This window comes from Hyperolius riggenbachi, chromosome 1, assembly GCF_040937935.1.
Source record: "Hyperolius riggenbachi isolate aHypRig1 chromosome 1, aHypRig1.pri, whole genome shotgun sequence".
Taxonomy (NCBI): Eukaryota; Metazoa; Chordata; class Amphibia; order Anura; family Hyperoliidae; genus Hyperolius; species Hyperolius riggenbachi.
Window position 1 is genome coordinate 185,384,593 of NC_090646.1, and position 24,559 is coordinate 185,409,151.

Sequence of the window (24,559 nt, forward strand, 5' to 3'; positions counted from 1 at the left end):
GTAGTAACAGTAAGTACAAACAACTAACTAATTACAATAATCAATCAGTTATCAGAAGGAAATAGAGTGTGTGTAGTGTGTGTACACAGACAGTGAGTGCACACACGCAGGAGCTAGTAGACTATGAACAGTGACTGAGTGTCCTAGACTCCTAGTACAGTAAGAGTAAGTAGTAACAGTAAGTACAACTAACTAATTACAATAAGCAATCAGTTATCAGAAGGAAATAGAGTGTGTGTAGTGTGTGTACACAGACAGTGAGTGCACACACGCAGGAGCTAGTAGCCTATGAACAGTGACTGAGTGTCCTAGACTCCTAGTACAGTAAGAGTAAGTAGTAACAGTAAGTACAAACAACTAACTAATTACAATAATCAATCAGTTATCAGAAGGAAATAGAGTGTGTGTAGTGTGTACACAGACAGTGAGTGCACACACGCAGGAGCTAGTAGCCTATGAACAGTGACTGAGTGTCCTAGACTCCTAGTACAGTAAGTAGTAACAGTAAGTACAACTAACTAATTACAATAATCAATCAGTTATCAGAAGGAAATAGAGTGTGTGTAGTGTGTACACAGACAGTGAGTGCACACACGCAGGAGCTAGTAGCCTATGAACAGTGACTGAGTGTCCTAGACTCCTAGTACAGTAAGTAGTAACAGTAAGTACAACTAACTAATTACAATAATCAATTACAATAATCAATCAGTTATCAGAAGGAAATAGAGTGTGTGTAGTGTGTACACAGAAAGTGAGTGCACACACGCAGGAGCAGCTAGTAGCCTATGAACAGTGACAGTGAGTGTCCTAGTACAGTTACAGTATATAACTACAATACTAATACAATCAGTAGTAAAGGACAGCAGAAATACTGGTATAGAATAGAGAGAAATAAACAGAGGACAGGAGGACAGCTGCCCACACAGGCAAGGCCCTGAGGCCTAAAGCTGTAAGCCTGCAGCAGCTGGCCTGTCTCTATGTAACACAAAAGCTACTAACTAAAATACAATGTCTAACTAACTAACAACAATATAGGTGTGTATAGGAGGTGTATGTGAGCAAAAACGCTAGGTAAATGACCACAATAGAGCTCTTGCTAAGCCAAAGCACAAAGGAGCAACTCTCTCTCTATGCAAGTCTCAGGCAAGCACGGAGAAACGGAACATGGCGGCCGCTATTTATAGGGTAGGGGCTGGCCAGGGTCCCCCTCTGTGATTGGCTGCCGTCAGAGGGCCTGGGAGCCCTCTGATTGGCTCTAAGGACATCAATCTGGGCTATGACGCTATTCGAGCTCGGTACCAAGCTCGAATAGCGCCGTTTGCTCGAATAGCTCGAATAGTGAATGGGCTATTCGAGTGTACTCGAATAGCCCATTCGAATAGCTACAGCTATTCGGAGCTCGAATACCGAGCTCGAATAGCTGGAAAAGAGCTCGAATATTCGAGCTACTCGAATATTCGAGCTCTGCTGAGCACCACTGCTTATACATAAGTGGCAAGGGGGCAAAGTATTGCAGCACAAGACTGTGCCACTCTCCAACTCCCTGACTGTACTGCAATGCAGAGACTGATGTATAATGTGCATTGACAGGGACCATTACTATGGTAGTAAATGGTACAAAGAAGTAGACACCGCATTTAGGCCTGTGATTTTCTGCATGCTCATTTCACAATATGAGTACTGCAGGGAGGGTAGTAAGGGTGCAAAAAAATGTATGCTTACCCTTAGAGGGCACTGTGATGTAGTTACTATAAAAGTTAATACAATTATAGAATTGTTTTGCGCTCTATGTTTGAATAAAGAAAAAGAGTCCAGAAATGATGGGATACATTAAGAATACTATTTTCTGGTGTGCATGGTGTATTTGAATGGAACTGTGATGAATCTCTGCACACGGCTCATATCTGAACTTAACGAGTGGACTTCATAGCTCTTCAGTTCATGTAGATCATGCCCAGTTTTTTCATGCATAAGGAACCCCGGCACACCACTTAATATCCTTAACAAACTACAGCTCCCTGTTACCTTTTGGTCTGAATTTTGACAATATTATGTAATTTCTCTCCAAATTCTCGCCATTACCAGTGGCACTGTCTGCACAGCAGTCCGGAGTTAAGGCCAAAAATTTAGCAGCTGATGCCGAATAGCAATCGCGTTCCTTTACTGCCCACCTCTGGCTGACCATCATGTGGTTACATGGCAACAGGTACCTGGCAAAGTAAAACAAACATATAGATTATTCACTTCAGCCCAAACAGTTCAAGCCAAGTTCTGAGAGTGAGATAGAACAGTATTTGAAAGGCACACAAGTTGATTTATTAGGGGTGTACAAGGATATCCCTAGTGTGATGATTACTGGTACCCAAACAGATATAATCTTTGAGTTATCAGACAATGAAATTGACTGTTTTTAAAACAAGAACCCAGTGTTTAGCACATCTTTATTACTAGACAAGGCTGAAGCACAACTGTGCAAATAAAAAAGCAAAGTTAGCTAAAGAAGAAAAAATAAGCTAAAATAAGCTAAAATAAGTCAATGGAAGATAAGTGATTTTTATATCTTTGTGCAGTCATCTGCTTCATTTGGGCTACATGTACATAGGGGTGTTGCGCTTACTTTCCTGTAATACAGTGAAGCATACAGTACATCGAATGTATGCTTCACTGCATACTTGGCCATAACGGCCACGATTCACTAAGCTTATCTCATGTCTTTAATAAGGATTCTGAGCTGTTATATGTTTTATGACCTTGGTATAAAATCATTTAGTATTCACTAAGGAATTTACCTCATGCAATCCTTAAGTTAAGGATTGATTACATTTTACAGTTAAATGTTGTTGAGTTTACCGCACTTTACAATAAAACAAAACAGTCTTGCACACACCCAGAGCCGGGACAAGGTCCTCCAGCACCCAAGGCTGAGACAGCAAAGTGCGCCCCTCCATCCCTGCCACCTCAGCCGTCACACACTGATTGCTATCAGACTAAGAGCCGCCACAGGGCCCACAACCTCCCCAACACCTTAATATCTAGTTATCTGGCTTGCAGTCACTGCCATGTATCCCCTTTTCTTATTTCTTTCTGCTTCAAACACAATTAGAAATGACAGCTGAATGAATTCTGCACCCCCTCCTACACTGCGCCCTGAGGCTGGAGCCTCTCCAGCCTATGCCTCGGCCCGGCCCTGCACACACCTGACCTTCCCTCACAACTACCATCAAGATCAGCCCCCCCCCCCCCCCGAAAAAGCTGTGAATAGCTGCCACACCTTCTCACAGCAACTTCTACCCTAGTAAACAAGGACCTAAAGGCAATATTTATTATTGTTATTTAGTATTTACAAAGTGCCAACATCTTCCACAGCACTGTACGGAGTATATAGTATTGCCATTAATTATCCCTTACAATCTAATCTAATCCCTACCATAGTAATATGTTCATCATAGTCTAAAGCCAATATAGGGTAAACCTATCAACTTAACCCTATGTTTTGGGGATGTGAGAGGATGGTATGGGTGGGTGGTATAGTAAGCAGAGGTGCATGGGTGGCTCAGCTACCCAGACTGGTACATATATTGAAATAGATGCAGTAATAATTTCAGTCATTGTAACATGACCGGTCTCAGACTTCTATTTATGGGGCTTTGTTCCTGCTTTGGCTACAGGACTGGAACGGCTATTTAATTTTATTTCAGGTTTTCCTTTGTTCCCTTTTGTTTAGCATGGGGTTTTTCCTGGTGGTTTCATAACCAACCTCCAACAGTGGCGTCTCTATGCATCAGCCTAAAATGACAAAAGGGATTTCCCGCCTTGATGGTAAACACACATGGTGCTGCATTATATACCACAACAGTCCTCCCATTAGCGGTGTAGCTAGATTGCATGGGGTCCCAGAGCTGTGGGCGGCCCCAACTACTAACCTTCCATTCCTCCGCTACAGGGTACTATACTTCATATCAGGTGGTTTTTTGGCTACACTTGGTATGAGTGTAAAGATCATGGTGGCCGCACTTGTGAGATGGGCCCCAATGCTGAAGAGCACCGAGGGAAGGCAAGGGAAGAAGTGTGAATATTTGGAGAGCCCAATTACATTTTTGCTGGGAGGGCATGAATAGTACTTCCTCCAATCCAGCTTACACTCCATGTCTGTACTGACAGCAGGGGTGTAACTAGAAATCACTGGCCCCCCCTGCAAAACTTGGGAAGGGGCCCCTCCGCCACCTGGAGGGGGAGCCGAGAGCACTGCAGAGGGGTCGTAGGTGAGGGAGGAGGGGAGTTGGGTCCCCCTCCCCACCGCTGTGTGCCCACTGCTCCCTTTTCTGTGCTGCACCCACCTCCTGCTGCTAAACACGGCCCTGGCTGGGCCCCCTAGCAGGCTCGGTCCTCCCTGCACCTGCATCCCTTGCAGGAGCTATTGCTACGCCCCTGACTTAGTACATAAAGGCATAACTGTCTATCCTATCACAGTCTCTCCTTGGCTATTTATGGTTGTGTGTGGTCGAGTAGCAATACAGACTTACAGAGCCAGGATAAAATATGCATGCATTCTGTACATTTGATTAAATGGTCTTTGACACTCCCTACCCCCCTCCCAAAATGTTCCCCAGTATTCTCCTAATGACCTTAGATGGACCCACTGAAAGACAGGTAGTAATGTGTATTGTTCAGTGCTCTCTGTAAAACACTGTGAAAAATGTGTCAGCACTATATAAATGTGTGAAATAAATAAATAACCGGGACAGACTGGAACAAAAAATATCTATTATAAATAATGCATTTGACACAGCCTGGTATCCGCAAACCTGTCAGCCAGTGTATTACAATATACAGTGTATCATCCTAGTCCAGACATACATTCTAGATCATCAAATTGTGCTCTAGCATCTGCTCGTCGGGCTGCTGGTTCAATGCCTGACTCAAATAATTATCTTACAGAGAAGTACTTTACTGAAGAAATTGTAAAGAGATTTATAATCATAGCTGAAAGACTCTGTGGCGAAGTCTAAATCAAGCTATTGCAAGCTCCACAGGAAACAGAATTACAGGCAGCACATTTGATCATTAAAAACCATAAGCTAAAACGTAAATTCTGTGTGTGTAGGCCATGTTTTTATGCCACCTCAGTATGACCAAAGACCTTACTAGCACTGCTCAGTATAGCTAAAAACATAAACAGAAGTATTATGAGTGTACTGAAATGTTAGCTTCGGTACAACTTCCTCTTATATAAGCATTATATGTCAAAACATGATGAAACAAAGGTTGGTCCGAGTGCTTACTAATGCAAGATAGCCAGGCAGACTCATTTTGAGCATTGTAGAATGCACAACTGTTTGAATTCAGTATAAAACCCTTGATTTACTCGAACCATATATACAGGGGCGTTTTTAGGCATGAGCATTACAGGCCACTGCCTGGAATGCTATTGGTCCTGGAGGGTGCCATGCCTCTGATTAATCCCCCCCCAACTAAGCCCGCCCCCTCAAATGAAGCCACTCCCCCCAAACGAAGCCACGCCCCATGAGTGTTTGTACCTCCTTCTGTGCCCTTGTGCCTCCTGTCTCCTTGTGCCACCTTCAGTCCCCCTGTGCCCCCTCTGCCCAGCTGTCCCCCTGTGCCTCCTTCTGTCTACCTTTGTGCCTCCTTCTGTCCCCTTGTGCCACCTTCAGTTCCCCTGTGCCACCTCTGCCCCCTCTGCATCCAGAGATTGATTAAAGTGAAATGGTGCCCTAGTCAAGCTACAACATTGGGCCCATACTTGATAGCCACCTAGTTTTTTTGGCAAGATTTGTTGGGGCTAGCATAAACTGGACCCCTAGACTCTCTCCAGAGCCTAGGCACCTGCCTAAGTTAAATTGTGGATGATCAGGCTCTGTGTGTGTCCCTCTGTCCTACTGTGCCGCCTTCTGTCCCCCTTTGTGTCTCCCTCTGCCCCTTTGTCCCACTCTTGGTTCCCGTCCCCTTCCTGTGCTCCCCCAGTCCAGTATGTAAAGGCAGAATATAGCACAGCAAAAGCTCTAACCTCCCCTCTGGAGTCCAGTGCTGTGCCTGTTCGACCATCCTGTGTATAGTAAATACATAGTATATAAAAGCAGTAAGCTCCCTCTAGTGCTGGTTCTCTGCATGTAGCGTGTAAGTGAGTGGGGAGCAGACAGAAAAAAGCACAGCACTGGACTCCAGCAGCGAGGTGAGAGCACAGCTTCTGCCGCACTATACCCTGCATATACACACTTAGCTGGGGGATGCAGGAAGTGGGAGTGCAACGAAAGGCGACAGGATCCACCCTATACGGCACATGGTTTATGTTCTCTAGTGTGTGTTTTTTTTCGGGGGCGTGTGTTGTTCAGGTCTTCTTGCTTGGAGTGACATATATATATATATATATATACGAAAATCATTTCAAACATTTTTTACAAATAAATAACTGCAAAGTGGGGTGTGCGTAATTATTCGGCCCAATGAGTCAATACTTTGTAGAACCACCTTTTGCTGCAATTACAGCTGCCAGTCTTTTAGGGTATGTCTCTACCAGCTTTGCACATCTAGAGACTGAAATCCTTGCCCATTCTTCTTTGCAAAACAGCTCCAGTTCAGTCAGATTAGATGGACAGCATTTGTGAACAGCAGTTTTCAGATCTTGCCACAGATTCTCGATTGGATTTAGATCTGGACTTTGACTGGGCCATTCTAACACATAGATATGTTTTGTTTTAAACCATTCCATGGTTGCCCTGGCTTTATGTTTAGGGTCATGGTCCTGCTGGAAGGTGAACCTCTGCCCCAGTCTCAAGTCCTTTGCAGTCTCCAAGAGGTTTTCTTCCAAGTTTGCCCTGTATTTGGCTCCATCCATCTTCCCATCAACTCTGACCAGCTTCCTTGTCCCTGCTTAAGAGATGCATCCCCCGAGCATGATGCTGCCACCACCATATTTGACAGTGGGGATGGTGTGTTCAGAGTGATGTGCAGTGTTAGTTTTCTGCCACACATAGCGTTATGCATTGTGGCCAAAAAGTTCCATTTTGGTCTCATCTGACCAGAGCACCTTCTTCCACATGGTTGCTGTGTCCCCCACATGGCTTGTGGCAAACTGCAAACGGGACTTCTTACGCTTTCTGTTAACAATGCCTTTCTTCTTGCCACTCTTCCATAAAGGCCAACTTTGTACAGTGCATGACTAATAGTTGTCCTATGGACAGAGTCTCCCACCTGAGCTGTAGATCTCTGCAGCTCGTCCAGAGTCACCATGGGCCTCTTGACTGCATTTCTGATCAGCGCTCTCCTTGTTCGGCCTGTGAGTTTAGGTGGACGGCCTTGTCTTGGTAGGTGTACAGTTGTGCCATACTCCTTCCATTTCTGAATGATCGCTTGAACAGTGCTTCGTAGGATGTTTAAGGCTTTGAAAATCTTTTTGTAGCCTAAGCCTGCTTTAAATTTCTCAATAACTTGATCCCTGACCTGTCTTGTGTGTTCTTTGGACTTCACGGTGTTGTTGTTCCCAATATTCTCTTAGACAACCTCTGAGGCCCTCACAGAGCAGCTGTATTTGTAATGACATTAGATTACACACAGGTGCACTCTATTTAGTCATTAGCACTCATCAGGCAATGTCTATAGGCAACTAACTGCACTCAGATCAAAGGGGGCCGAATAATTATGCACACACCACTTTGCAGTTATGTATTTGTAAAAAATGTTTGGAATCATGTATGATTTTCGTACCACTTCTCATGTGTACACCACTTTGTGTTGGTCATTCACGTGGAATTCTAGTAAAATTGATTCATGTGTGTAGCAGTAAAATGACAAAATGTGGAAAACTTCAAGGGGGCCGAATACTTTTGCAACCCACTGTATATATATATATATATATATATATATATATATATATATATATATATATATATATATATATATATATATATATATATCGTCCATGTATATATATATATATATATATATATATATATATATATATATATATATATATCGTCCATGTATTCATGCAACTGAATGTACTGTTAATTGTCTATTGTACAGCATCATGAGATATGTTGTTGCTATACAACTCAATAAAAATAATCAATTAAGAAGTTATTGATTTCTACCATACACCCCACATCAATAAATTCTAGCAAGGAATCTATTGCAAATTGATTGAAACTGTTTAATGCAGTGCAACGCTATGGGCCACTGATCTTCCAGCTAGCCTCTGTTTTCTCAGACATATTCAAATCATCTCTGGAACTCTCAATGTTCCCTGCCTGTTTTAAACATTCAACTTTTGCCCCAGTTCCTAAAATATAAAATCCTACGTGTCTATAGGATTATAGGCCTGTTGCCCTCACATCACTGGTCATGAAAGCATTTGAAAAACTGATAATGGCTTATCTGAAATCCATAACAGATCCCCTGCTAGACTCTCTGCAATTCGCCTACAGGTCTAATAGAACTGCAGATGATGCTGTAAATGTGTGTGCCTTATGTACTACAGCATCTAGAAATCCTGGGAACCTACACCAGAATTTTCTTTGTAGATTTCAGCTCTGCATTTAATACCATAATATCACGCATCAAGCTCTCCCAGCTACACATACAACGGTACCTGAATCCATCTGCAAATGGATAACCAATTTCTTAAGCGACAGGAGATAGCAGGTTAGACTTGGGAAACACACATCAAGCCCCAGGGCTGTGTGTTTTCCCAACTTCTCTATTCACTGTACACCAATGGCTGCATCTCCACAGATCCATCTGTTAAGGTTCTGAAGTTAGCAGATGATCCAACAGTAGTTGGTCTCATACAAAATGGGGATGAGGTATGTAGTGGGACAGCTTTCCTCCTGGTGCAGCAGTAACAACTTGCAACTAAATGCTCTTAAAACCATGGAGATCATAAAAAACTTTAGGAGATCCCACCACCACCACCTCCCCTTAACCATAAATGGATATACAGCAGTGGTCTCAAACTCAATTTACCTGGGGGCCGCAGGAGGCAAAGTCAGGATGAGGCTGGGCCGCATAAGGAATTTCACAATCGCGGCGCATCGCCGCCTCTGCCCGCCCCTCTCACTTTTCTTTCACAGAGAGGGGCGGAGAGTGGTGGCTGAAAGCTCTGCCCCTTCCAGGAAATGCCGGCGGATTGCCCCCCCGGGCGATTTGGGGGCTCTGCAGCCCTCGTTTATGCGGCGGATTACTTTAGTTGGTCTCATACAAAATGGGGATGAGGTATGTAGTGGGACAGCTTTCCTCCTGGTGCAGCAGTAACAACTTGCAACTAAATGCTCTTAAAACCATGGAGATCATAAAAAACTTTAGTAGATCCCACCACCACCACCTCCCCTTAACCATAAATGGATATACAGCAGTGGTCTCAAACTCAATTTACCTGGGGGCCGCAGGAGGCAAAGTCAGGATGAGGCTGGGCCGCATAAGGAATTTCACAATCGCGGCGCATCGCCGCCTCTGCCCGCCCCTCTCACTTTTCTTTCACAGAGAGGAGCGGGGAGTGGCGGCTGAAAGCTCTGCCCCTTCCAGGAAATGCCCGCGGATTGCCCCCCCCGGGCGATTTGGGGGCTCTGCAGCCCTCGTTTATGCGGCGGATTACTTGGGAGCACTGAAGCGAACTATAAGGAAGCTTTTGCTGGCGAGGGCCACAAAATATTGTATTGAGGGCCGCAAATGGCCCGCGAGTTTGAGACCCCTGATATACAGTAAACCCAGGTAGTGTCATTCACGTTTCTTGGGTCCACAATCTCCAACAACCTAAAACGGGACAACAATACTGTCACTATCATCAAGAAAGCGCAACAGAGGATGTACCACCTACAGCAGCTGAAAAACTTTGGCCTACCATAAAAATGAATGGCACAGTTCTACACTGCGATCATTGAATTTATCATGACATCATCTAGGTGAGACTACAGCACATCATCTGAACTGCAGAAAGGATAATTGGCTGTAGCTTACCTTCCCAGGAAGGATCTTTACGCTAGCAGGTGTAGAAAGAAAGTAACCAAGATTGCCTCTGACCCCTCTCACCCTGCTCACTTCATCTCCCAGCTCTTGCCTTCAGGAGTAAGATTCTGGTCAATTGCAACTTAAACCTCAGGACGCGGGAACAGCTTTGTCCCTCAGGCGCTAGCCATGCTTAATGCAGAACCACACTAGATCTGCTAGGACTTGAAAGCATTCAGCACAAAACTGAAAATGAATACTTTTCACCTTGTTCACTGCCACTAGAAGTTACAAACTGTCCTTGGCTTGTAATATACTGTATATACTGTAGTGTCTGCCCTTGTATTGTTTTGTCTGTGTCCATTAAGCAACTGCCAAGTCAAACTTACTTGCCCAAATGAATTGATTCTGAGTCTGATCTACCAATACACCTGTCCCCAATTGACCTAGGTTTTCTGTCCCGCCCAATCTATTCTTGTAATCATTTTTTGATAAAATTCGATTGAAAGTCAATCAATCTGAGATTTTGGGTAATCAATTCCTTGCAGTTTAAGTTACACAGCTGGTGCAATTGTAGGAGGTCCTACTGCTGGATAAATTGTTACTGCAACATGCACTGATTGCAGTGGTTTCACAGAAAACGGAGCTTGCTTCATCCAACCATTAAACAAAGCCAGTCAGCTTTGGAACTGCTTGGTGGATATGTATGTAACAGCAATCTACCTATAAAAAGCCGCTGAGCACTCTACCCTGCACAGTACAAATAGTACAGTACCACTCCTTGAAATTATATACAGTTCTGCATACTAGTGACCTCCTGCTTTAATCTTGTACTCCCTGTTGCTGGCTTCTCTTTTTAATTCCACATTTTCTAACTGCTCCTATAATAAGCAGAGGATTAAACTTGCTATGTAGAACAGTGAATATTTTATCTCCAATTGGTCTTGTACATAAAAAGAGGTACTTAATTAATAATAAAAAACGGTCTTTCTTCGCAGCAGTAAGTCAGTGAAGCGTTACATATACAGGTACAGAACAATGAGCTTCTTCTACAAGGGAAAAGTTATTAGTTTTATTATTTAAGTGAAACTCCGCTTACATTGAGAGGGAAAAAAGTATGCTGAAAGTATGCGTACAGTAATGAAAAAAATATATATCATGTTTTTATGTATTCTTACTCTGGATTGCTTCTGATGTTATAATTAACTATACCTTTAGCAAGTGGGGAGCCTTGTAAACACACAACACAGTTTTTAACAGTTACTTCATTTATACAGTGACCACAAGCAAGGGTAGCCATGCTAATCCTGCTGGGACTTAGATGTAAAGAGAAAAGCAGGTGCTGAGGGGATTTGTCAATTTACATACAAATGGTCATTAACATTCTGCAATCAAAAAAACATACACAGCAAGCTGGAGCTCTAGTTGCAATGAAAACAACTAAATTACAGAACTGCATTCGGCTGCAAAAATGTAAGATCTTTGCTTCGAAAATGGATTGCAGCAGCATTTTGTATTAGACCAGTTCACCAACATTGAGGTTCATTCCTTTGAATTGGTCCTGACAACAGTAAGCAAACAAGTGAACACTTCATGCTCTTGAACTTGAGATTCAAGCTGAGGCAAAATCAGGTTCTACCTTTAATGGGAATATATGCATGTAAATAGATCAGTCTCATGTCACCAGAAAGTAACAAACTGAGTTGTTCAAAACCTAACAATTTAGCAGCTGTTTGACTGCAGTCAAATGTAATGTAAATAAGTCTACAGGAAGACCCACTGCTTGCAAGAACTAGTTGGTATAATTAATGACTACTTGCTACGACTAGTTGCTGGACTCTTTTAGGATAATTCCTGGGAATGCCAACATTTTACTTCCTGCCAAATGAACATGCTTTTAATGCATTAGCAACTGTTGCTATGGTCGGAAAAGATTGAAAATTGAACTTTATGGAAACTTTATAAAATTCAAAGCTGAGTGCAATTTTCATTCAAATGCAATAAAAAAAATAGATTCAATTATAAAATGGCCTGTGCAACAGTATTATTTATACCAATCTATTTTATCAAAAGTGGTGTTACATTTTTAAGTAAGTCGATAATGTGATTAAGTTTGGCCCAGTGAACATTACATTTCCCATTCACAAACAAAGACAGCTGATTGCAGAAAGTGTAGAGCAGAGCGCACAGCGACCATAAAAGTGAAATTATCAAGAAATGCCGATGTAAAAAGCATGATGAATATCTGAAAAGAGGTAAAAGGAAAATGGTCACCTAGTAATTTTCCAGGTCAATATATTTTTATTGCTAACCTTTTTTCAAAGGTCATTCCTACTTACGTCGTAAATTATTTCAGTTCTTGTAACACCCATGAACATTCATCATTATCCACAGTGGGCTGTGGTGCTTTATATACCAGGGATGCTTCTGAAACTGACAGGCATGTGATAAATTATACTTACCTTTGACGTCACATTATATTCAACAGTTTCCTCCACTTACTGCTCCTTCATAACATCACTGATTTTAAAAGGACATTTTTGGAGTAACAGGAAGCCAAAAGCAACATGTGGAGGTGATTTATGGAGGGATGTATTTGATCTATACAGATTGGCGGTACAAGTATTATTTATTTAGAATTTGCACTTTTCATATTTAAAGTGTGATGAAACTGGAAATTGAAAACTCAAAGGTACTCGAAATTGAAGGTACAAGAGTATAAGTTTAACATAATTCCATCCCCCACCACAACCACTTTTATAAATAAATACATTTATACAATTAACTGTGTCCCTGTGCAGTTCCGGTTATTCCAGAAGGTGCAGTGTGACAGGAAGCTCTTTTCTGGTTATACATTTCTCCTACCCACCTCCTCCCTTTTGGTGACTTAATGCCGTGGAAGCAGCTGATGCTTCAGTCAGAAATGGACCAGAAATGCATGGCTTTCCACTGGCCCAATACCACTGACACCACAGTGACTGACAGTAGTGTTGGGCGAACACCTAGATGTTCGGGTTCGCGAACGTTCGCCGAACATCGCCGCGATGTTCGGGTTTTCGCGCCGAACTCCGAACATAATGGAAGTCAATGGGGACCCGAACTTTCGTGCTTTGTAAAGCTTCCTTACATGCTACATACCTCAAATTTGCAGGGTATGTGCACCTTGGGAGTGGGTACAAGAGGAAAAAAATATTTGAAAAAGAGCTTATAGTTTTTGAGAAAATTGATTGTAAAGTTTCAAAGGAAAAACTGTCTTTTAAATGTGGAAAATGTTATGTTTCTTTGCACAGGTAACATGCTTTTTGTCGCCATGCAGTCATAAATGTAATACAGAGAAGAGGTTCCAGGAAAAGGGACCGGTAACGCTAACCCAGCACCAGCAGCAGCACACGTGATGGAACAGGAGGAGGAGGCGCAGGAGGAGAAGGCCACGCTTTTTGAGACACAACAACCCAGGCCTTGCATGAGGACAAGAAGCGTGCGGATAGCATGCTTTTTACCGCCATGCAGTCATAAATGTAATAAAGATGAGAGGTTCCATAAACAGGGACTGGCAACGCTAACCCAGCAGCAGCAGCAGCACACGTGATGGAACAGGAGGAGGCGCAGGAGGAGAAGGCCACGCTTTGAGACACAACAACCCAGGCCTTGCATGAGGACAAGAAGCGTGCGGATAGCATGCTTTGTACCGCCATGCAGTCATAAATGTAATAAAGATAAGAGGTTCAATAAACAGGGACCGGGCGGCAACGCTAACCCAGCAGCAGCAGACGTGATGGAACAGGAGGAGAAGGCCACGCTTTCAGGCGCAACTCAGGCCTTGCATGAGGACAAAAAAATGCGTGCGCAAAGCAATGCAATGAGTAGTTTTCAGGACACAATGGGCTATTCGGAGGAGCTATTCCCACCCCCACAATCTTCTACCTGTGAAAGGTCAATGGAACAGCCACAAATGTTGTGCCCGGATTCACAACCTTTTTCTGTGGAAAATGCACCTCGCACTGAAATGCAAGCCGAGGCCGAGGATGAACATGACGTCAACAACTCAACATGACGCAAAATGGGGGCGGAACAGAAAGCTGCTTTCAATGTTTTGAAGGCCTTAATTGCCTCCGGTGGCCAGTTAGATGCATCATTCATCACACCCAAATCCCAGAGCAATGTGTGCAGGAATTTGAATCGCAGGAGGTGTACCGAGATCATCTGGACAAGTGACCAAGTGACAAGTGACCAAGTGACAAGTGACAAAGTGAAAAGTGACCAGTGACAAAGTGACTGACAAAGTGACAAAATGACAAAGTGACAAAATGACAAAGTGACAAGTGACAAAGTGACAAGTGACAATGACAAAGTGACAAGTGACAAAGTGACAAGTGACAAAGTGACAAAGTGACCAGTGACAAAGTGACAAGTGAGAGGTTGTTCTGGGGAGCTCTACTCCACTGCACACAGTCACATATGAGGAGAGGTCTCGTCGGGACTGCTGATCCTCCTCAGCTTGCTTAAAGCCTTGAGGGTTCCTGAAGATCCTCTGCTTGGAGTTCGCCGGGGTTCAGCTTGGTGTCGGGGTCGGCGGCGTCCTCCTCACTCCAACGTGGCAGATCTTCTGTTGAAGAAAAAAAAAAACATTTTTAAAAGTCCAGTACCGTTTCTGAAGGACTCACCAAGAGATGCAGGAGCGCTTCAATCTAGCGCACCATCGCTCGCTGGGTGATGTCCCTCCCTACGCGCTGGAATTCTACGCTGCACATGCTAGCACGCTTTTGCGCAGTGCCGAGGCGCATTCCAGCAGCTAGCTACCAAGCTTCTGTGGATCTGATTGGGCCACCATGTTGGATCTCTGCCAAGTCCTCCAAAATTTTGAGCAATCCACGTTGCTTGTGACTGAGCAGTGACAACTCTACAGTCAGCATTACAATACCACTGCTGTGTTTACTGAAGAAATCAATGTTGAAGATGGAAACCGCTGGCATGATGCAAGTGGGGGAATCTGAAGATGAAAACGATCAGCGTGATGATACCAACATCAGGCAACCTGCCTCAGGAAACGCTGGTCCCAGCTATGACAAAGAACAGGACGAGGAACAGCTGGAGTTGGAGCAGGAATTGGATGCCCCCACTGCCGAGGGACAGAGCGGTGCACGTTGGACTTCCACAATTTAGCGGGAATGGACAGCAGAAGAGGAAGAAAGTGATGCTGGTGACGAATATGGTGCATCACAACAATCACAACGCTCACAAGAACATGAAGACAGAGGAGTCTGGCACACATGGCTCAATTCATGCTAGACTGCATTGAACGCGGCCCGCGCATTATTCACTATTCATTATTATTCATTATTCTGGACAACACCAATTACTGGGTTTATACCCAGTTTATACAAACACAATGTTAAAAAACTGATTGAAGAAAGTGTCAGACAGGTCAAAAATGGAACAATTCCAGCAGGCCCTTGAGGATGGAGACTTTAGAGAGGAGATTGACATCCTCCTCCTTCTCTAGCCAGTTGTACGCCGACAGACTGACTTCAGCAAACCCAGGAGGACCAGGAGGGCAGCAAAGAACACAAGCTGCTGCTAGTGCCCAAAAGGGAATGGTATTGGCAGTGTCCTTGGAGTGGGAACATTTTCTGACACCCATGCAGCAGCCCACAGAACAGCAATCGGGCAGTTCCACGTCCTCCAACACCAATCGCCTGGAGAAGATGGTCAAGGACTACATGTCAGATGGCGTAGCTGTGTTGAACAATCCATCTGCAGACAGACGGTGAGTGTGACAGCACAGAAGGACCATGGCAACTCACTCATAGTACCACAGTTTGATAGTGCTGCCCAAAAAATTATATGGATCCGTGGACCCGGGCAGTACTGGGAAGTGGGAACGCAGATTTTAGTACCTAAACACACGATACAACATGTTTTCCGGGGTCGGACTCTAAGGCACATACAGATGGTCCCGATCATCATCCTCATCATACAACTCTTCTCCTGAGTCTGACCCACCCACCACCTCTGCCACCCCAACATCCCCAGACACAGACCCCTCATCATCCTCAACATTAACTTGGGATGCTGGCCTGAGCCCGACCTCCTCCTCCACATCAGGCCCCATCATCTCCTCAATGGCAGCCCTCAATAATCGCTCTGGCGCCGGACCGATGGACACAACGTTCTCCTCCGGGGAGGGCTGCTGCTGACCACTGGCTGCTGGGGTGGATGTTATAGCTTGCGTGGGGCGTTGGCTGTTGCTGTTGTTGGGAGTGCTGCTCACAGCGGAGGTCTCTGAGGAACTCATGGTGAGCTCATATAGTGGTTGACGTTGAGTGGAGTATTACTGATCCCAGCAATATACACACTGACTGGCAGAGTACGCAATGCTATATAGTGGTTGACGGTGAGTGAAGTACTACAGATCCCAGCAATATACACAGTGACTGGCAGTACAATGGTATGGGTGGGTGAGCAGAGTACTACAGATCCCAGCAATGCTATATAGTAATGGGGTGACTGAGTGAGCGGCAGTGTACTAATGTTCCCAGCAGACACAGAGTGGCAGTAAACACAATGCTATATAGTGTGGCTGAGCGAGCGGTGTACTACTGTTCCCAGCAGACACAGAGTGGCAGTAAACACAATGCTATATAGTGTGGCTGAGCGAGGTACACAGAGTGGCAGTAAACAGAATGCTATATAGTGTGGCTGAGCAAGCGGTGTACTACTATTCCCAGCAGACACAGAACAGTAAACAGAATGCTATATAGTGTGGCTGAGCGGTGTACCACTATTCCCAGCAGCGACACAGAGCACAATGCTATACAGTGGCGGGTGAGCGGTGTACCACTATTCCCAGCAGCGACACAGAGCACAATGCTATACAGTGGCGGGTGAGCGGTGTACTACTATTCCCAGCAGACACAGAGTGGCAGTAAACAGAATGCTATATAGTGTGGCTGAGCGAGGTACACAGAGTGGCAGTAAACAGAATGCTATATAGTATGGCTGAGCGAGCGGTGTACTACTATTCCCAGCAGACACAGAACAGTAAACAGAATGCTATATAGTGTGGCTGAGCGAGGTACACAGAGTGGCAGTAAACAGAATGCTATATAGTGTGGCTAAGCGAGCGGTGTACTACTATTCCCAGCAGCGACACAATGACTGGGGGGACCCTGGCTAGCGTGGCTGGAGCGCGAACTACCCTGCCTGCCTACCCAAAGCTAAACCCACAGACAAATGGCGGAGATATGACGTGGTTCGGGTATTTATTTACCCGAACCACGTGACAGTTCGGCCAATCAGAGCGCGTTCGGGTCCAAACCACGTGACCCGTTCGGCCAATCACAGCGCTAGCCGAACGTTCGGGGAACGTTCGGCCATGCGCTCTTAGTTCGGCCATGTGGCCGAACGGTTTGGCCGAACACCATCAGGTGTTCGGCCGAACTTGAACATCACCCGAACAGGGTGATGTTCTGCAGAACCCGAACAGTGGCGAACACTGTTCGCCCAACACTAACTGACAGCGGTATTGAGCCAATAGAAAGCTACGCAGTTTGGGTCCATTCCCAATGTTGCCGTCATGGCAACACATCCCTATGAGGGAGAAGGTGGGGAGAAGATGCGTATAACCAGAAGAGAGCTTCCTGTCGCTCGGCACCTTCTGGTTTGCAGGTACTGCAAGGACACAGGTAATTGTATAAACTTATCTGCTTATAAAAAAGAAGTGGTGGGAGGGGGACTATGTTACACTAATACTCTTGTACCTAGAAAAGGGTACAATAAATTTCAATTTCCAGTTTCATAAAGCTGCTGTACATTGTATAATAGACAAATAGACATTTGATCAGACAAAACGTCTAATCGATTATTATTATTATTATTTAGTATTTATATAGCGCCGACATATTACGTAGCGCTGTACAGTGTATATATATATCTTGTCACTAACTGTCCCTCAAAGGAGCTCACAATCTAATCCCTACCATTGCCATATGTCTATATTATGTAGTGTAAGTACTGTAGTCTAGGGCCAATTTTTTTTTAGGGGGAGCCAATTAACTTATCCATATGTTTTTGGAATGTGGGAGGAAACTGGAGTGGCCGGAGGAAACCCACGCAGACACGGAGAGAACATACAAACTCTTTGCAGATAGTGCCCTGGCTGGGATTCGAACCAGGGACCCAGCGCTGCAAGGCGAGAGAGCTAACCACTACGCCACCGTGCTGCCCCTTTAAATATGAAGTGGATTTAAACCTTTGTGATAATTTATTTTGTTATTTATTACAATCAATAAAGCACATTTTCCGATCAATATGAAAGGCTTAAATCAGTGGAAACATTGAACTTTATTCAATTGTGATATTGATCATCAAATTGACCCATGTCAAATTAAAGGGACTACTTCGACAAATGGATCCATAAAATACAATTACGTACAGTATAGTGGAATTTCCATTTATTTGAGGTTAAAAAAATTCACAGATCAGCTACAGCATATGGTTCAAGTACCTTCATACACATTACCGGTAAGGAATTTATAATGTACCAGTAATCCCCCTATCCTTTTAAAGAATCCGTCACCGCCCTCCCACCCGGCGCAACTACTGCAGAGCCCCCACTGCACTCATGCACGCCCCCTTCCCCTCTCCTTCTGCCCTCCCGCAAACATGGTAGGCAGCAGTTATAATACAGATGCAGTGCATATTACAACTGCTTTTAGTTATATAGATTATAACCAGATAATCAGTATTACAGACAGCAACTCAGCATTTTTATTTAAAGGAAGGCAGCAATGTATGTGTCCCTATTCCTCTGAAGAGACCCTGACATTGTTTCTCATCTACAGCACTGAACTGCAATTTGTCAAAAGAATACATTTTACCTGACTTTGGTTGTATGGTTGTGCTCTTCATCTCAAAGCAATATGTCATTTTTATGGACACTTACTAACAAACCGTGTCAGGGATAGACAGATGGAGGAAGAAGCCTTTACACTAGTCTATTTGTTTGCAAAGACGTTTACCTTACTTTACCCTATTAGACTTGATATCATAAGGTGCTAAAAAAAGCAATATATTTAAAGTCCTGTGCAATAAATGGAAAGCAATCTTTAAAGTGTTTGCATACTTTAAGTGTGTTTAAAAAAAATAAATTAGGCTCTAATCAATAATGCAATTTTACAGTGAACAGAAAGATCCGCAAACTCGGTGAAATTCTAATAGCTGGTATTCTTTATTGACGATTAATCCAAACACAGAAAGACATAGACATCCACAGGACATACCAACGCGTTTCCGGCTTACAATGCACCCTTAGTCAGAGCTACTTTTAGAATTTCACTGAGTTTGCGGATCCTTCTCTTGTCCGTACAATGGTTTAGCTAACCAGATCCTGCACCACTGAGTATCTATCTGTTTGGGGGTTTCAAAGCATTTGGTCTGGTTCCAATAATGCAAGTTACTGCACTACAAGGCACACACGATGAAGAGTCCGTGCACAAAGCATACAGTGTGACTAGCTCAAACACAAATTGCAAGCTTGTGATGTGCCATCTTCTTCTTTACTCTTCATGCAATTTAATTGCATTATTTATTTTAGATTCATTTTCAAAAATGCAAGTAAAATTCAAATTGTGTACACAAAAAAATGACTCATCACTAGTCCAGCACAGCATACTCAACATCTGCGCAAAGGTGATAAGCAGATAAGAGAGAAAGAAAGTAACATTATAGAAAAACAAAAAATCAGCGCATCACCAGGCTGCCTCTGAATGAGTACATACAGAGGTAGGTACACATTCAGAGGTGGCCTGGTGATGCGCCAATTTACAAATTTTTGTATGTTTAAACCACCAGATACATACCTGCACAATGCTAGTGCCCTATAAAAGAACTACACTATGCCACCACGGTGGCATAGTGGTTAGTCTTCTCACCCTGATGCTCTGGGTCCCTGGTTCGAATCCCAGCCGGGGCACTATCTGCAAGGAGTTTGTATGTTCTCCCTGTGTGTTTCCATTAGGCAGTTCGGTTTTCACCCACATCCCCAAAACATACATATAAGTTAATTGGCTTTTCCCTAAATTAGCCCTAGCCCTACAATACATACACTACACAATACATACATAAATATATAACTATGGTAGGGATCAGAGATGGCTCGAACCTCCGATTTTCGGCAAACGAACATCGAACGTGAAATTCCGCAAAAGTTCGGTTCGTGCAAACTTTCACGAACCGCAACAGACTTCAATGGGGAGGCGAACTTGGAAAACTAGAAACATTTATGCTGGCTACAAAAGTGATAGAAAAGTTGTTTCAAGGGGTCTAACACCTGGAGGGGGGCATGGATGACTGGGATAAACGCCAAAAGTCCCGGGGAAAAATCTGGATTTGACGCAAAGCAGCGTTTTAAGGGCAGAAATCAGATTGCATGCTAAATTGGAGGCCTAAAATGCTTTAAGGGCCCTTTTCCACTGGCTGCGATCCGATTTAAAAAGCGCACCGCAGCCGTTTTTCTAATCGCTAGAGCACCGCGATAACATGTAAATCGTGGTGCTCTTTTTCCACTATGGCGCTTCGATCGCGATTTGTTTTTTGCCGAAAGGCGATCGCCATCCTGCGCGATTCTCGTCGCAATCGCGTTACACTCCCGACGTCGGTACAGCAGATTGCAGACAGTAGAAAAAGGAGCCTGCGTGATCGCAAGCGCAGGTGATTTGCGCTTGCGATCGCGCTTGCTAGTGGAAAAGGGCCCTTAAACGTCTTGCATGTGTATACATCAATCAGGGAGTGTAATTAGAGTACTGCTTCACACTGACACACCAAACTCACAGTGTAACGCACCGCAAACAGCTGTTTGTGTAGTGACGGACGTGCTGGATTGGTGTGCACCATGGCGAGAGGGCAGGCCGTGGCGGTTTCAAGCCCATATGGTCGCCGGGCTGTGGTAGCTCAATGATAGAACAACAGTGACTGTCCAGATGATCGAATTTGGTTTGTCCACAATGAAGCAACGACCTTATTATCTTGGGTGTGCCCCCCCGAGACACTCATTTAGCTGGCGGTCATTGCTTCATTGTGATATGCAAGCCCCTTCACCGCGGCAAGGTATCGATCACAAAGGGGAATTGACACATGTACATGCCTTTTTTGTTGTTTTTGCAGCTGCAGTGCAGCCAGAAAAATTAGGCAGGCATGTACACGCACCAGAAAAACTATTATAGCGGCTGCAGCGGCCTTAAAAATTCAGCAATCCGCCTGGTGTCCTGGACCCTGTTGGTGGTGGCGGAGAAGGCAATCAAGCGGCTTGCAGGCAGAGATGCTGTGTGGGGAGCGACTTAGTCTTGGGGCAGGCAGTCACACGGCGTGCAGGCAGAGATGGTGTGTGTGAGAACTGACTTAGTCTTCAGGCAGGCCTGACCGTGCTTTGCAGACCACATGGTCAGATGGACCCTTGACCCTACGCTGTGTTAAAGATGACACCACTTGCCTTTCAACATCACGGTACAGTTTGGGTATCGCCTTATTTGAGAAATAACTGTGGCCTGGTATCTTCCACTGTGGTGTGTGGCTTTGCTTTTGTGTGCTGCTTTTCCTCAGGTGGTCATCCCATTGCAGTTTGTGCTTTGTCATCATGTGCCTTTGTAAGGAAGTTGTCCCTACGCAGGTCTTGGTCTTTCCACGGCTCAATTTTTGGTGGCAGAGAGTACAGGTGGCATTGCTCTCATCTGAGGCAGACACACAAAATAATGTCCACACTGCTGAGGCCTGGGGTGATGGCTCTTTGGTAGTGGCGGCCGACTGAGTGTTAAGTGGGGTGCCAGAATCAGAGCATGAGGAGGAAGATATGTCACGCTTCCGTGCGGATGCTGAGGAAGATGAGGTGTTCGGTTTTAAATAGTCAACTACGTCCTGACAAGCTGACACTGCCTGCCTTTTATAAGGGGGGGGTGGGGCTCCAGGAGGGAGTGTAGCCTGATTGGCTACCCTGTGCCTGCTGACTGTGATGTATAGGGTCTAAGTTGACCCTAATGATGTAGTGTAGGAAGCGGGTCAAACCGCCATAAAGTTTGCGTTCGATCGCGAACGTGAACCACTGAAAGTTCGCCGGGAACCATTCACGGTCGAATAGTTCGAGCCATCTCTAGTAGGGATTACATTGTAAAACCCCTTTGAGGGACAGTTAAGTGACAAGACAATATACTCTGTATAGCCCTGCAGAAGATACCAGCGCTATATAAACACTAAATAATAATAATAAATAATACTAATAATATATGTATCCCTATATATCATGCCAAACTACAGTAACTGTACATTATGTGTCAACATGGAGCAATTTGTATTTCGCTAATCATCCTTACTACACAACACTAAAATAGGTAGCTATACCAACCTACACTGTATATATGGCTACACTATATCTAAAGAAAACCCAACTTTTAATTCACAGAAATCTTTTTTAACACTTTGTAACAGCAGCTATACATAACTGGCCTCGCCGTCTGTTCTTTCCCTCCCCAATGTGATTGACTAATCACTGTGATCATGTGATCTGGCGTGCACTCACTGAAACCAGTCCCAACTTGGGATGGTAAAAAATGCCAATTTACGCTTCCGCAGAAAATCCGCTTTCCGCCACTGCCGATTACCACTATCGATACCGTTTTCCGCTACCGATTACCGCATTCTGATTGAATATTTTGAATATAATTTGAATATTTTTTTCCCTCTTGTTCCCACTCTTCTGCTTAACATACCCTGAAAATGTGGTGTTTCTAGCACCTACGGGGGCTTTGCTATTAACCTCGAAAGTCGGCGGCCATTGACTGTAATGTAAAATGTGGAAAAATCTGCATTACCGATATGCAGTCCTTTTATGACAATCAGAAGACTCAGAATGAATAAACCAATCAGAGAATGGGGATTCAGGCCGAAATTTCCGAATTCTCTGATTGGCTTATTTATTCTGAGTCTTCTGAATTACCGCTTATTGGGTAATGTGGATTTTACGCATTTTACTTTACAGTCAATGGCCGGCGACTTAAAGGGATACTGTAGGGGGGTCGGGGGAAAATGAGCTGAACTTACCCGGGGCTTCTAATGGTCCCCCGCAGACATCCTGTGTTGGCGCAGCCACTCACCGATGCTCCGGTCCCGCCTCCAGTTCCCTTCTGGAATTTCTGACTTTAAAGTCAGAAAACCACTGCGCCTGCACGCCCGTGTCCTCGCTCCCGCTGATGTCATCAGGAGTGTACTGCGCAGACACAGACCATACTGGGCTCGCGCTGTGTGCTCTTGATGACATCAGCGGGATCGAGGACACGGCAACGCAGGCGCAGTGGTTTTCAGACTTTAAAGTCTGAAATTCCAGAAGTGAACTGGAGGCGGGACCGGAGCATCGGTGAGTGGCTGCGCCAACACAGGATGTCTGCGGGGGACCGTTAGAAGCCCCGGGTAAGTTCAACTCATTTTCCCCTGACCCCCCTACAGTATCCCTTTAAGCGGTTAATAGCAAAGCCCCCATAGGTGCTAGAACACCACATTTTCAGGGTATGTTAAACAGAAGAGTAGGAACAAGAGGGAACATTTTTTTTTTAAGATTATGTAGTTTTTGAGAAAATCTATGTTAAAGTCGGCAGAAAATTTCTGCGGACATTTCCGCGATTTCCGCAAAAATCCACCTAACGCACTTGTATTACCAATTTCTGCATTCAAACGAGATAAACAGAGGAACACCAAGAGCCCCAATAGTGTAGTATGTATTGACAAAGGAGATAATGACAAAGAGTAATAGTTGTTATACTCACAAGCATGGGTCACCAATAGGAAACCACTGTAAAGGCAGGTGGGGAGATTATCCTGACCCCACTCAGGAATAAGAAGTCGCTCTCTGTAGATAGTAGAAAAGGGTCGCAACCCTCCACCCAGGGTGGATACAATATTATATAGGAGAGAACAGAGGCGCCAAAAGGATAAAAGGGGTTTTAAAGGAGCTTAAAAGCCAAGAATTTGGTAATTAGAGGAGGCAGTGGTGGACTTACCTCCTCCAAGCAGACACAACACGACTGTACATTCAGTCTATTTATTAACGAACTCCAGATAAAACAAAGCAACGCGTTTCACGGGTCAGTGCCCGCTTCCTCAGGCAATAGAAAACCTGAGGAAGCGGGCACTGACCCGTGAAACGCGTTGCTTTGTTTTATATGGAGTTCGTTAATAAATAGACTGAATGTACAGTCGTGTTGTGTCTGCTTGGAGGAGGTAAGTCCACCACTGCCTCCTCTAATTACCAAATTTTTGGCTTTTAAGCTCCTTTAAAACCCCTTTTATCCTTTTGGCGCCTCTGTTCTCTCCTATATAATTTCTGCATTCAGATGGAATTCCGTGGAATCCGAACGAGCATCCCTAGTCCCAACTACAGAACTCACTGAAGGGATTAATCACAGGTTTTGTGGCGGATAAGCAGATGATCTTGCTGTGTTAATATGGCACTGTACACAGGAGACATCTGCAAATTTATTAAAACAGTACATAATAGTAAACTGGTTAATAAAATAAAATGTCATGCTCCCATGCTATGTGCTATTGCCCTCCTCTAGAA

General features: G+C 44.4%; 1 protein-coding gene across 4 annotated transcripts in view; it reads right to left on the reverse strand.

Annotated features, from left to right (window-relative positions):
* LOC137570407 (FHF complex subunit HOOK-interacting protein 1A-like) overlaps positions 1-24,559 on the reverse strand; it is a 411,883-nt gene that overhangs the window by 65,218 nt on the left and 322,106 nt on the right. For 3 of the 4 annotated variants that reach the window (XM_068279087.1, XM_068279085.1, XM_068279094.1), the window contains one exon: positions 2,026-2,210. In XM_068279087.1, coding sequence (XP_068135188.1) covers positions 2,026-2,210 — 185 coding nt within the window. The remainder of the gene's footprint in view (positions 1-2,025; positions 2,211-24,559) is intronic. The other variant, XM_068279101.1, reaches the window with a different exon arrangement.